Raw genomic sequence first — 14,127 nt, 5'->3', positions numbered from 1 at the left:
GATAACAAGATGAATCTACCAGTATTACTAGCAGTCAATATGGCACTTTTAGGTATAACTACAAATATCTTCGTTAATTTTAATTTTATTTGATTCATATTCGGTACCAATAAGTTTCGAGGTTTTTTAAGAAAACCCTAAAATTTGTGACTTCTTAAGTAGGGATCGCAATACCAGGATACCGAATACCGGTATTTTGAGCCATTTGTACAATTTTGTAATACAGTCAAAAGTCTTTAATCCAGACGTCTATAATCCGGACCTCAAAGCTACAAACTTTCTGCGCATGCGTTAATACATTTACGCATACGCATAATATGTTTACGCATGTGCGATTAATGTATAACGGACAGTATAAGCTAAACTAAAATTATCTAATTATCTATTCAGTTAATGTTGCAGATTGCGTTGTTCCTTAACCTTCTAATTGGATCTGGCTTATTATTTTTTGCAGACTGTTAGAGCAATTTTATAAAAGTAAGCTTGAACTTATATCCTTCGATTCTCTAATCATTCCGAAATATGTTTATCAATTTCACGCTGCTCTGCGGAGGGGGGCGAGACGATGCGGTGCGCAGTGAACTGGAGTTGATCTGTCAGCACTATCCTTATCTTCAGGGCAGATGTTTTTATTTTATTCGGCTTATAATTCCTTACTAAATGTAGTATTTCATCTCGATGTACTCCATCTTTGATATGATTTAAATGAAATTTCCTCATCATTATAAATATCACGAATACACATCAAATAGTTTTCTGGTTGCAATTTTCTAATTTCGACTATGCGTAATGTATGCTTTACGCATGCGCGCGTTGAAAGAAATGTTTAATAAAGTAAACAAATAAATATAAAGCTTTTTTTTTTTTGTAAATTTTGATACCCTTTAGATCATAATTGCTCTTTATTTCATAAATTACGGTTTCATGTTTTTAATTTTATAATTTCTGCATGCCATCTTACCAGATTTAAACTGATGATCTATAATCCGGAAAAACTGATAATCCGGAATCGCCAAAGTCCCGACGAGTCCGTATTAAAGACTTTTGACTGTACCAATATTCACAAGTTTAAATACTGTTTTTTCAGTATTTATTAGAATTTTTTAAAATTTTCTCCACTATATGTTCAGGGGTCACCAACATAGCAAAATAGTATACATTTTTGTTTTGTCTACATATATGTTTTGTCTCCCTAATGGGTGAAATTAATTAGACTGTGAATACAAAGTCACATTGTACAGTCTAGAGAAGTGACACAAAATGTGAATTATCCAAAGAGGCAGGCCAAAACTGTCCTGTCCTCTTAAAGCTCACAGCGATACTGCACATGCTCAAGTTTCATAGTCTGATATTCGTATCTGTGAAAACGAGGTTGTAGTTGTGAAGAAAGTGTGTAATATTTCGAAAAATTTTGATGTTTTTAAATTGGTGAATTTGTTATTCAAATTGTGTTTGCATACCATACTTTAATGTTCAAAATATTTTTCAGATTTATCATATACTCATAATTAATAAACCCTTAATAATGAATAAGAATAACTTTAACCCGTAACAGGGGAGGTGAAAAAGTTGAACATAACAGGGGACGTGCAGTCTCAGAGACCGCGCATTATAATAAATTTTTAAAAATCGTCTAATTAAAATATCATCATGATATTTCACTTAGATGTTCTTTGAACATTTTACTCTGAAAAGAAAATATGTTTTTACACTTTAAAGTGAAATTAAAGTTTTCCCATAAAATTTCCCCATAGCCTCAAATTTTTCGAGGAAAATCATATGCTGCACTAAATTCTATAAAACTAAAAATAAGAATGCATCTATTTTGAATTAACTATTTTATCTATATTAGTTAATATTCAAAGCAAATTTTAACCGCAGAAAATTGTATGTAGCACAATACAGAAAAATTTTGACAGTACCTAAAATATCAGTATCTCACTGATTTTCTGATAGTAAACAATTTAGTTTTCGTCTTCTTTAGCATATTCATTGCATAACTTTTGTGTGCATTCCAAACAAACAGGGTCTTGGCAAGATAAACATAAATATACTGTCTTTCTTTTCTTGCTTGGGAGCACAGATGACATGTTTTCCTTGATTTTAATTTTGCTTCTTTTGTACACTGCTCCACATCCTTAGCTTCTTTTCCTAAAATCCGCTTTATCATCAGGCGCAATTCTCGATTTATTCTTGGATTTTTCCCTTTCGTGTGTAGTAGTGGTTAGACTAATTCTCTCGCTAATTCTTTCGAAAACACCATTCTGGTCATAACAAGGTTTTGGTTATAACCTTGGTGCAAAATGTATGCGTTTACTGTACTCATATCTACTAACCGGTAGAAAAGAGCCATAGGCCAATGCGTTGTTCTCCTACTACAGGAATGGACAGAACGTTTTTCATCTAAAGCATCAACACCACCTTTGGTTCTGTTATAAAAACCAATTATTTCAGGTTTCTGTGTTTCCGAGTCTGTTTCTATCGAATGATGCAATGATGACATCAAAACCACTGCTCGCCTTTTTTCGCAGAAATTTCCTTCAAAGTCATCTTCTTCACTAAAATCACTTCCAACTTCATCTAGAATTTTTTTCAGTTCTTCTGCATAACGTGGATCAGAAGGATAAATGAATCTCCGCGGACCTAACTTCAGAGCCATGTGTTCACTACTGCCGAAAATTGTAACACTGAGAGGGAGGTGAGGTCTCACAGACCTCTCTAGAAGAATTTCAACAGATACACTTGCCAAAGCATTCCGATAAGATCAGGGTCAGAAAGATCAGGGCTGAGGGGTCAGAAAGAAGGTCACGAAACGTGAAGCTAGGGAAAGAATCCATTCACTTGGACAAAGCATGCAATAGGGGTGATGGGAGGAACATGTGGCGCGGTCCGTCAGACCGCACATCCCCTGTTACGGGTTAAAGAACATAAAAAAAATCTGTTGACAATACTTCGGTTTGGTTTCATTATTTGTATAATGAAACTCCATACACATTTAAAAATGAAACATGATGCAAATTTGTTAAAGAGGAAAGAATCTAATTGCGATGAAGATACAAATTTAAGCACAGTTTCTAAGTTTAAGCCATCAGGGATTTGAGATTGTTTTGAAAAAAAAAAAAAAAAAAAAAAAAAAAAAAAAAAAAAGATCATTTGGATGAAATTATTAGTAAAATAACAGCATTACATGGTTTGTCATTTTGAGTGTTTTGCACTTCTACTGAATTAAGAAAATCACTATCCACAAGAAGTTTAAAAAATATGCGAACATCGATTAACACTATAAAGAGAACTATTATAAACTACAGTAACGGTGTTCGCAATTCTTTAAAACATGAGTTAATTGAATTGAAAGTAAATGGTGAAAAATTTAGCTTTACATTTGATGAATGTACAAGTGTAAGAAATAGATGCTATCTAAATACAAATATTCACTCAAGAAAAAAATTTTGGAATATAGGACTTGCACATGTCTCAGGAAGTATGTCAGCCAAAAAATGTGTGGAAGTGCTTAAATCTAAATTAGGGAAACATGGATTATCCCTGAAAGAAAATATTATATCCATAACAACTGATGGAGCAACAGTTATGAAAAAAGTTGATTGGTGCAAATCAGCAATTGTGCTATGCTCATGGAATTCAATTGGGACTAATAGCTGTATTATATATATATATATATATATATAAGAAAGAAAGAAAAGAAGAACCCAAATACTGTGAATATAGAAACTTCTGATTCCAACTTTGAAGAGAGTGAGAGCTACACTGACAATGAAGATAATGGCAATGTAATTGCTGAAGAAGATATTGCTAATGAGAATGAAATATTGTCTCATCAAGAATTGCTTCCTATAATTAATATAGTTCAAAAAATTGTTAAGATATTTAAACATTCCCCTAAAAAAAATGTCTCATTACAAAAATATATACTAATTGAAAATAAAATAGAACATATGTTAATATTAGATTCTAAAAAACATTGGAACAGTTTACTCCTAATGATGGAACAATTTTTGAAACTGAAAAGTTCAATCCAAAAAGCAATAATCGACTTAAACCTGCAAATTAATTTTTTCGATAGCGAGTTCGACTTAATACCCAGAACTGTACCAGCTCTACTTACAATAAAACTGGCTGTAGAAGCATTATGTCAGATAGATTCTAATTTATTAACAGCTAATGCAACAATAAATTTAATGTTGCAGTCACTGAAAAAACAGCACACATCACTATCTGAAGAATTATATATTACATTGAAAAATTGCACAGGAAAAAGACATACCGAAATAGAAACTGTCTTACGATATTTTCATAATTATAATGATTTTAAAAATCAAAATGAGAAAGAAGAAAAGAGACTAACCAAATTAAATGTGATCATGTTTATAGTAAATTTTCTTAAAATTTTTTACGCACAAGCCTATTCACATTCAGAAGAATTTGATAGAGTTATGATGATAATGACACTAATGTCGATATTGATAGTGAAAAGGAATTGACTCTTGGAACAAAAATTAGAATTAGCGATAACGGAAGAAATTTCAACAAACCAAAATACAATACAGAAATCAGTTATAGCCAAAAACCATCCAAAGAGAAATTGATTTATTTGAAGATGAGGGATTTAGATGTAGTTAGCAATGCACGATATACTTGGAGAAAGTATATCATGCATTGCTAACAAGCGTAGATGCTGAAAGAGAGTTTTTGACATCTGGTAATTTTTGCACAAAATTACGTTCCAGGCTTAATGACAGCACAATTGATGTTTTTTAAGATTACATTTCAAAAATTTGTAATAGTACCACAGACTGAATAGTGATGTCTACACTTTTTTGTGATTTAAATACATAAGATATTTCTTGTTTCTTTACTTTTCTGTGATTCTTTATATGCTTTTATAATTTAGAAGTTACAAATGATTTTTTGTGATATTTACTGTCTAATAAAACTTCAAATAAAATGAAGAAACACCTGTGTTTTCTTTCATTTTCTAAAATTCCTTCTATCGATATTAGGAACTAAAAAATATCGAATACCAGTATTGAACTTTTGGTCCGAAATTGCAATCCCTATTCTTAAGGTAAAGGGATTTTCAGGAATTCAAGGTGAAATGTGTGCTTCTAATGTTTAATGGTGATTGATATTAACTAAGTTAACTGAGTACATATCCTTGAAAGCTAAATTAATTCATTCAAATTATTATAAGACATTACATTAACATAATTATATTTTATTTAAAAATTTGAAAATAATTTAAACAGACTGAAATTTTCCATCAATTACAAAGTTTAGGACTCCTTTTATATAAATTAATTAAGGTAAAATAAAAACTATCCTCAATAACAAAACACACTGTGGTATAAGAGTACAAAAAGAAAAACAGCTTGCAATATCCATTTATTTCTGCAGTCCATATACTCACAATTTAGAACTGACTGCTAAAACAATACAGAGAGGAAAGATGATACCTCACTAGTTCCCAGCTGCAAAAAAACTTATGTAAAGCAGGCAATGTTAAGAGTTTTGATATGAAATTATCACACCTTCCCAGACTGTAGATAAACTCTAACGCACTTGGGCAAAGCAGCATCATAGCATAGTTCTGATCTTGATGCTTCTAGATGGGCAAAACAAATCCAGTGCTCCCTCTGTTTTATGATGACTTCTTGAAATGACTTGCATCTACTCAAACTGCTAACCTTCCATAATGTGTTTTCACCTGGCCTAGGAGACAAAGCTGCCAACTGTTGAAGCAAGCAAATGTTCTCAAGCTCTAACAAGCAAGCTACACCATTTATAGTGACTTCTTTCTACTAGATGCAGGCCCATCGCCACTGGCCACTCAAAAATCTTAGCTTATCCAAGAAATGTGGGAGTCATGACATCTGGCAAGAATGACAGACTGTTCCCTAAAAGAAGTCTCCACTTCTAAATTTTTCCATCCCTTCTTGAAAAATCAAACCAAATCGGACTTCTGTAACTGAAGTATTTCAGAGGATATCTCACAACACACCCAAATAATATTTATGGTTGGCTAACTAAAACTTATTTACTAATATTAAGGTAAAATTCTTCCTTCAGTTTGAAAACTGTCATTAATAATGCCCATCATTTTGACCCCTTGCAAATGACTCACATCCGTGCTAATAAATCAAAACTTTTGTTAACTTTCAAAACGGGGGGGGGGGGAGATGAAATTTTAAACAGTGAAAACAGACCAAAGAAAAATCTCCATCAGGTCATTGATGGGCAAAGCATCTTCACAAAACACACACACAAGCAGTTAAGAGGATCCCCTGCAGTTCTGCTTTTAGAAGACTGCATTTTTATCCACATGTTGACCATTGTAATTTTATCTCCTAGCAGATCTTCAGAAAACTCATATCTCTTTTGTTATTCTGAATCACTGAAGTCCTGTTGAGTCTGAATCTCAGACTCTGTACTGTAGAAGCAGTTTGAAGTGTCGTTGCTGTTTCATTTCGTGTGTTAAGTCCTGGTATATCCATCTTGCACATGTTTCTTAGATTTTCATTTTGTCATGAATGATGTTATGAACTGATCCAGTTGTAGTGCCACCTTCTTAATTATGATGCATCAGTTTTGCCATATCACATTTTCTGTTGCTACAGTGTTGTCTTCCATGACTTGGAAGGCTGACAAGTTCTTTCACAGTAGTTATTTTGTAGCTCATATTCTTAATGCTAGCACACAAAATGTGATTTTTATATTTTCTATTTTGTTTACCTCAGAGCCAGTATATTATTTCACTTTTTGTTTTATTTTTTTAATATATTTCTTCAGCTATCAAATATCAACCTGCTAAAAAAATCCAGAAAACTAAAGATCCTATTGTAAAAGAAGGAGAGCCTCTTCCCCAATGTGGAGCATGCAAGCATTACAAAAAGAGCTTCCGCTGGCTAAGGTAATTTTTAATAAATATGTAAATTTACTGATTTAAATCATTTATTGTTTAAATGCTCAGTAAAAATAATTTTTTGAAACTTGCATGTGTTATATTTGCATACTTCTTTTCATATGGTCGAATGCATATCATTTGCTTATTGCCTGCTGAAATAAATTAAGTTAATTAAAAGTAGTTGAATAGTTGCTTTAGTTAGTTTTAGAATTAGTGAAGATTAGTTGCCAATAGACTTGAATTTAAAATTCTGATAAGGCATGGATGTTTATGAATGCAATAATATCTGTGTGGATTGCAGACACTTAAAATCCACTTATCTAAGTCCTTTTGAAAAGCTGATGTTAAGCAAGGAAGAGCCTCATATGCTTAGTTATAATTGGCTATTTTAGTTCTTTTGAATTGAATGTATGATGTATCTGTTATTTTTGAAATTTATGTCTTTTATAAACCGTAATATGTAAATATTATATGAAAATCTTGTTTATTATTTGGTTTTCAACTATCTTATTTAGAGTGTTCTTTATAGATTTCCATGCTGTGGAAGAGTTTATCCTTGTGATGTTTGTCACAATGAAAAAGAAACTGATCATGAAATGAAGTTTGCTTCTCGAATGATTTGTGGATTTTGTGCTAAAGAACAGGTATATTAAGATGCATTACTTAGTTAATATTTTAATGGGTATATTGTAAATTAGTTTAGAGCATTATGCTGAATTATAAAGCACATTCTGATATGTCTCTTGCTTTAGCCATACAGTAAAGATAAACCCTGCTTCGGTTGCTCAGCAGACCTGACAAAGAAGGCAGGTTCTCATTGGGAAGGTGGAAAAGGATGCAGGAATAAAATTCAGATGTCTAGGTGAGTTGTTTATTTACAAAACTTAAATTTTTTGCTAATTAAGAATATTCAAAGCCATATAAAGATATATTAATATCTACACAAGCTGCAATGCGAGATAGAGAACACTAAAACCTGTTTTCAGTATCAGTAAGATATTTGGATTAACTAATTCACCAAAAGGCTGGCAATCTAAACACAAGACATTTTTGGCAGCCATAATTCTGTAACTGTTGCAAAAATATATTCAAAATAATTTTCTCAGCTGTTATTCTTCCACCATATAAATTCAGCAAGATAGGACTCCAAATGACATTTTTCAAAATTATTTTAGCATTTCTGTTAAAAACTTAATCAGAAAACATTTTCCAGTTTCATTGCACATACTTTGAATGCTCATTTTTAAAATAAGATCCTTCTAGCATTGCTTTTCCTATGTACAAAAGCAGTTTTACCAACTTTATATTGGCCTGTAGCATGTTTGATTGGATATTTGAGCAGTTCTTTAGTTTCCTATGAAAATTTTTGTTAATTTAAAAATTTTTTTTTTTTTTTATTTTAAACCTGTCCTGCACTATAGCTGCAGGATTGAAGTGGAATAAACTTAAAGCACCTACAGTTAATATTAAATTGGAATCAATGCTAGGCAACTTTTCAACAATATTAATAATTGTAACTGTATATAAGAGGTTTAACACAGTATCTAAACAAATCAAAATTAAAATAAGAATTCATATTAGAACAGAGTTCGTACGGTCCTTAAGAGTCCTTAAATTTTTTGGAATCGATTTTTGGTCCTTAAAAGTCCTTAATTTTGGCCAAAATCAGTAGAAGGTGCTTAATTTTAATCATCTGAAATTTCTGTTTGCTTTTACGACTGCCATTTTGAGTGTGAATTAGCATTTTGGAGTAATATTTTTAGCAATTCACTGACGTATATGGTAATCTTTTGAATGGGTTCATGCATTATAATTTGGTTCTATTTCTAATATAAATGATGGGATACTCGAGTTTTTAAGCAAGAAGTGAAACATAAGCATTTCGAAATTCATTTTTTGTGATAAAGAGCACTTAAACACTTTTCACTTTTGGGAATGTGAATTCTTTCATTAAATGGTTTTAAATTTAGCGACTTGTCAACATTTTGGCGATTTTAAGATAATTTTCTATAGAAAACTTTTAATTCCGAGATCTGAGAATTTTTCGACGATTTTTTTTAAAACATCATAACTTTGACAAATTTGATTAAAATAATGATAATGTATTGGAATTATATTTAAAAAATAACATTAAAATAAAACATTTTTATTTTTCACTGTCATATTGTAAAGCTCCATTTTGGCAATTTATACAATATTTTGAATCTGAAAAATAAACAAGGTATAATGCTATAAAGCATAATTTATGAAACAGCTCTTAGAAAAAGCAAAATTAGCTATGTAAGTAATTAAAAATACCTTTTTAATTTTTTCATAGTAAGCGTTTTTTCCATGTAATTGTCTTAGAATATTCAAAATTCTCAGAATATGCATCAGTTTTCTCTATAAAATTAATTTTACACTCTTTCCCTCTCTTTTTTTTCCCCAAAATATTTCTGGCATTTTGCTGTTACAGATTTGGTTGGGATAATTTTTCTTCAGTATTTTTGATATTGCAGCTTGGAAAATTTAGAAGAATTTGAAGGCAAGATTTATAGACTCACAATTCTAGAAGATTCGAGAAATATGTGATAAAATGAAAAATGTCTCCATGGTATCAGTACATAATGGATGTACTTTACAGAAAGTTTGTGATGAATTTCTTACTTTTTGGAGAACATCTGGAAGAACAATGAAGACATAATATTTGAATGTTTTACTCCTGATACTAGAATCTTTTTCTTAACATGTTTATCTTCCCTTTATATTCTCTATTTTTCACTATACACAAGCATGGAAAATATCAAAAATGCTTCTAATCTTATCACTTGGGCAGGCATCATAGAAAGGGATTTTTTTTTTATTTATAAAGAAATTGAAAACTTACAATTTAAAATATCTAATGCATCATACACAGAGCTGGCACTAGGCATTTTCCCATCTGATGAAATCTCTGTGGATCCTAAATTCGACTTTATAGTACCTATCTAAATTCTGCTTGTAGTGCCTGTCTAAATTCTTAAAGTTTTGGCATTTGTAGATTTTGCTGTTTGGTGTGTCACTAAATTCTAAAAATTCTGCTACACCAGCTCTGTAACTGGCCTTTATTTACTATATATATATATTTCATATTTCTTTTGAATTCCATATTACTAAAGAAATTAAATTAGTCACTTTTTCTATACATTCTAAATGCATTTAGTGTTTTTTAAAAAAACAGAAATTCTTAATTAAATCCAAAAATTCTAAAATGTAAAGGAAATGTGCTGAAGAAAAAAACTGAATACATAAAGAAAATTATTCTTCAAAGATATGTGCAGTTATTATTATGTAAATTACCCAATTGTTTATGATTTCAGCCTTTACTACAATTTTCCATTTCTGTTTCCTCATATGATAGAGTTACTGAGCCAGATTAAATTAAAATTAAATTGTATAATCTTTGACCACTCATCCACATTTTAAGTTTGAATTTGACCGTTCTTGTTTAATTACACCACCGTGAGATGTAATTGACTTTGTTAGCATCAGAACATGCCTTTATGTTTGTTCTAAGTTCTTTTTAAATAAGAGGCTTATTTAAACCTTTGTCATATTGTAGTTACTTTCAGACATAGTGATAATTTGCTTCACGTCTGTTGGGGTTTTTGGACTGTTTAACTTTTACCAGATGAAGTAAACCCTCATAGGCACATTGTGGAGAAGTTTACAAGTTAGGAGACAAAGCGTGCAGAAAGTAGCGAGAGCATTGGTTTGCATATTGAGACAAATCTCTAAATACTCACTGTAGTCACAAGATGAAGCACAAAAATGTAAAAATTCAAGTAAAACATATTCTTTGCATCTAGTGAGACTTAAAATAATACAAAACAACTTATCACCTCTGGTGCTTTAATGGCTTATTGGAACCTGAAAGTTATATTAACTGGGTTACAACCCCTGGACTCTACACAAAGCTAGGCCACTAACTACATCAAACAGAGCCTGACTAACTTTCAGCACTTGCCAACTGTGCCTAGTACATCAGGCCTTTCAGGTTTGTTCTAATCAGCAGGTTTCTTTCTCTAAACAATCAGCAGCGGTGATAACATTTAGTCTTTTGTTATGAATGACGCTGATTATGATCTTACTTCTCATTTTAACCTATGCCATTTGACATGAAACGTACCTGCTATTTACTAAACCTCTAGACCAGCAATTCTCAACCTTTTGACTAACGTGTACCATCTAAACAAAAATTGAAAACCTTTAGTACCACCACCACTCTTGAACAAAGCTCAGATCGGATAAATTTACGAGTGTTAGAGAAGAAACTCAATCAGGATGTTGGGGTTTTAATTTTTGAAATAAATAGTTAAAAATACTTTGCTTCTTTGTGTACCACCTATTTTCTTCTTGCATACCACCAGTGGTACGCATACCACCAGTTGAGAACCTCTGCTCTAGACTGACCAAGTATGTGACAAAATGAGACATAAAAAAAATCAACATAAAGCTAACTATTAGTAAAACGTAAATGTCACTTATCTTCTTTCAAATATGTCCTACCTATTATAAGTGTAAAATATTTAATGCTACTTGATAAACTGCATGAAGTTTATTTTATTCTCAAACTTATTAATAATTATGTTAATTAGTTCATGTTTAATAATAATGCGTATTACTTATGAATCTATTTTATTTTTAGGATGATATTACAAAAGTGAGATTCAGGCACAGAATAATATTGTTAATTGAATTTATTCAGTTCCCATTTGCTTATAGGTCCTTAATTTTTTTCATTAATGGTCCTTAAAAGTACTTAATTTCCGTGTGCAGAAATGTGTACAAACCCTGTAGAAAAACTCAAAAAATAAAAATGTGAAATGGAAAATATACAAAATTATAAAAATAAAAATTCATCTCCTTTCTCTGAAACTCCAATTCAGAACTCTTCAGGGGAAAATGAATTAAAGCTTCATAAAAGTAGATTAATATGTTTCATTCTCCTGGTTCATTTGAGATCAAAAACCAAAAAAAGATTCTACTAAATTTTCATTTAAGACTTTAAGATTCATATAACTAAAAAATGGAATCACAAATCTACCAGAATTTTCCCTACGCACTTTCAAAACACTTGGAAAAAAAGAATAAAACAAAACATTGTGCCAAATTGACTACTAAAAAAAAAAAAACCCTTAAAACTTTACATTATGCAAATTCACCATTTTAAAAAAAAAAAAGAAAAGAAAAGAAAAGAAAGAAAGAAAAGTCTAAAACCATTACATGCTAATCCGAAATTCAAAAGCAATGACAAATATACTTTAAACCAAATTGTCATTTAAAGTACACATATAAATATATATACTTTAAATGACAATTATATATATGTAAGATGTATTAGTATACATATATAATATATATAAAAGACTGAAAGTTTCACATCTCGATTATTTTCATAAAATTTAGTTCATTCAGAATTTTCTTTTTATAGAAAAACAGAATAGCCTTTTCTTTTTCAATTGATGATAAATTGGAAATAGTTAACATATTTATGAATGAAATATAAATTTTAAAAAGCAAATACAATATTACTGTAACAAAGAATAAAACATGAGAAGCTAACATGTAAAAGACAAAAGCTACATGCCACGAAAATACTCTAAAAAATTAAGATTGCCATATTGCAGGTCATTTCCATTGCTATAAAAAAATTAAGATTGCCATATTAGAGGTCATTTCCATTGCTATAGCAAGCAATTCATTACAATTGTTTCTAAAATCTATAAGTGTCACCCAAATTGTCTTATACAATTATTTAAGACTGAATGCTAAACTGAACTACTTCTATCCAAATTTATCTTTCGGATCACGAAAATAATGGTATATGTGAATGTTCTATCCCAATTATCTTTTGAATCACAAAAATAATAGTCATGGAATATCATTATCACCAAAATAATAAACATTCCATGAAATATCTGATGAATGTATTCCATTTGTGCAAGGAATGTGTGAAAGATAAGCCTAATTAGAATTATTCAATCAAAAGTGACCAAACAGTTTCTGATATGCAAATAAATGCATTATGTCATTCTGACAACGAATCAATCATTTTACGCAAAGCGAACATCTGAGTGAATTCACGCAATACAACATTTGATTAAAATGTGTCCAAACAGTTTGCTGTGGTTTTGAAGTATCATTTGAAAGAATCTGTGAAGTGCCAGATGATCGGTCATTTAGAAGCAGGGCAGACAATCATAGAAGCAGTGAGGTGTGTGAATATTTCCAGACAGAGAGTCTGCTAGCTATGGAAACAATTTCAGAACTCTTGTTGTAAGAAGTCCTTGGACGAGGTCATAAACAAATAATTACTGCTTCTCAAGATTGATATTTGGCAATAACTGGATTGATATTTGGCAATAACTGGTGGTCATAACAGGAAGTGTACTGCTTGGCAGTTAAGTTTAGAGCTTGCACCCACCACTGGAACTGTGATATCACAGCAAACTGTATACGAAAGGCCTAATGAAAAAGTTCTTTGCCAGAAAGTCAAGAGTATGTGTTTCACAGTCTTCACAACAGAAAAGAGATTGCTTTAATTGGTGCAAAGAACATAGCAATGATTCTATATTCTCTTTAATGATTAGCCAAGATTTAGTTCATCTGATTCTAAACATGAGAGAGGAAGTCAGGAATGTGAAATTTTCCATTAAATGTGTCTGTTTTGGTAATGCAGGTTTGATGATGGACATACATCTCTAAGCTTTCAATAGCAGATCTGTGACTGGACAAAGATATCGGGATGAGGTTTAGAACCCTATGTAAGACTTTTTAGAAGTGCATATAGATCTGACTTTTTATTTTTGAACAATACTACTCACCTACGTCGAGCAAATTTCATGGATGAATTCTTTGAAAGTGAAAACATTGAGCGAATTCTGTAGTAAGAAAAATCTCCTGATCTTAACCTTATGGAACTACCTTAGAAAAGCAGTTGCATGGACACATCCATCTTCTAGAGATGCAAATAGTCTGAAGATCGCATTGCTGGAGAAATAGAACTAATTCCCCATAACAGCAGACAGCATTATTGCCAGCATAACAAATCGTTTTATTAAACTATTTTAACAAAGGTTTATCTTTATCTAAATAACACTTGGTTCAGGTGAATGCTTATCTAAATGTTTAGTTCTGATTCTATCAAAAATTGGTTTTTGAATCTAATTAAAATATGAGATAGTTTA

The 14,127-nt window shown here is 31.0% G+C and overlaps 1 protein-coding gene across 3 annotated transcripts in view; it reads left to right on the top strand.

The window, feature by feature from the left end:
• Positions 1 to 14,127, top strand: part of LOC118198357 (uncharacterized) — a 37,865-nt gene that overhangs the window by 23,551 nt on the left and 187 nt on the right. The window contains exons 8-11 of one of the 3 annotated variants that reach the window (XM_035370015.2): positions 6,805 to 6,925; positions 7,449 to 7,563; positions 7,672 to 7,781; positions 11,586 to 14,125. In XM_035370015.2, the coding sequence (XP_035225906.2) occupies positions 6,805 to 6,925; positions 7,449 to 7,563; positions 7,672 to 7,781; positions 11,586 to 11,604 (365 nt within the window). In that variant the 3' untranslated portion in view covers positions 11,605 to 14,125. Of the gene's footprint in view, positions 1 to 6,804; positions 6,926 to 7,448; positions 7,564 to 7,671; positions 7,782 to 9,417; positions 11,541 to 11,585; positions 14,126 to 14,127 lie in introns of those variants that run through there. The other 2 variants (XM_085810460.1, XM_035370014.2) reach the window with 2 other exon arrangements.

The sequence above is a fragment of the Stegodyphus dumicola genome, chromosome 2 (assembly GCF_044657685.1).
Source record: "Stegodyphus dumicola isolate Sdum_Otavi_A_Nest chromosome 2, ASM4465768v1".
Lineage (NCBI taxonomy): Eukaryota > Metazoa > Arthropoda > Arachnida > Araneae > Eresidae > Stegodyphus > Stegodyphus dumicola.
The sequence above is the reverse complement of the archived record's forward strand: the minus strand, read 5'-3'. Positions and strand labels throughout refer to the sequence as shown.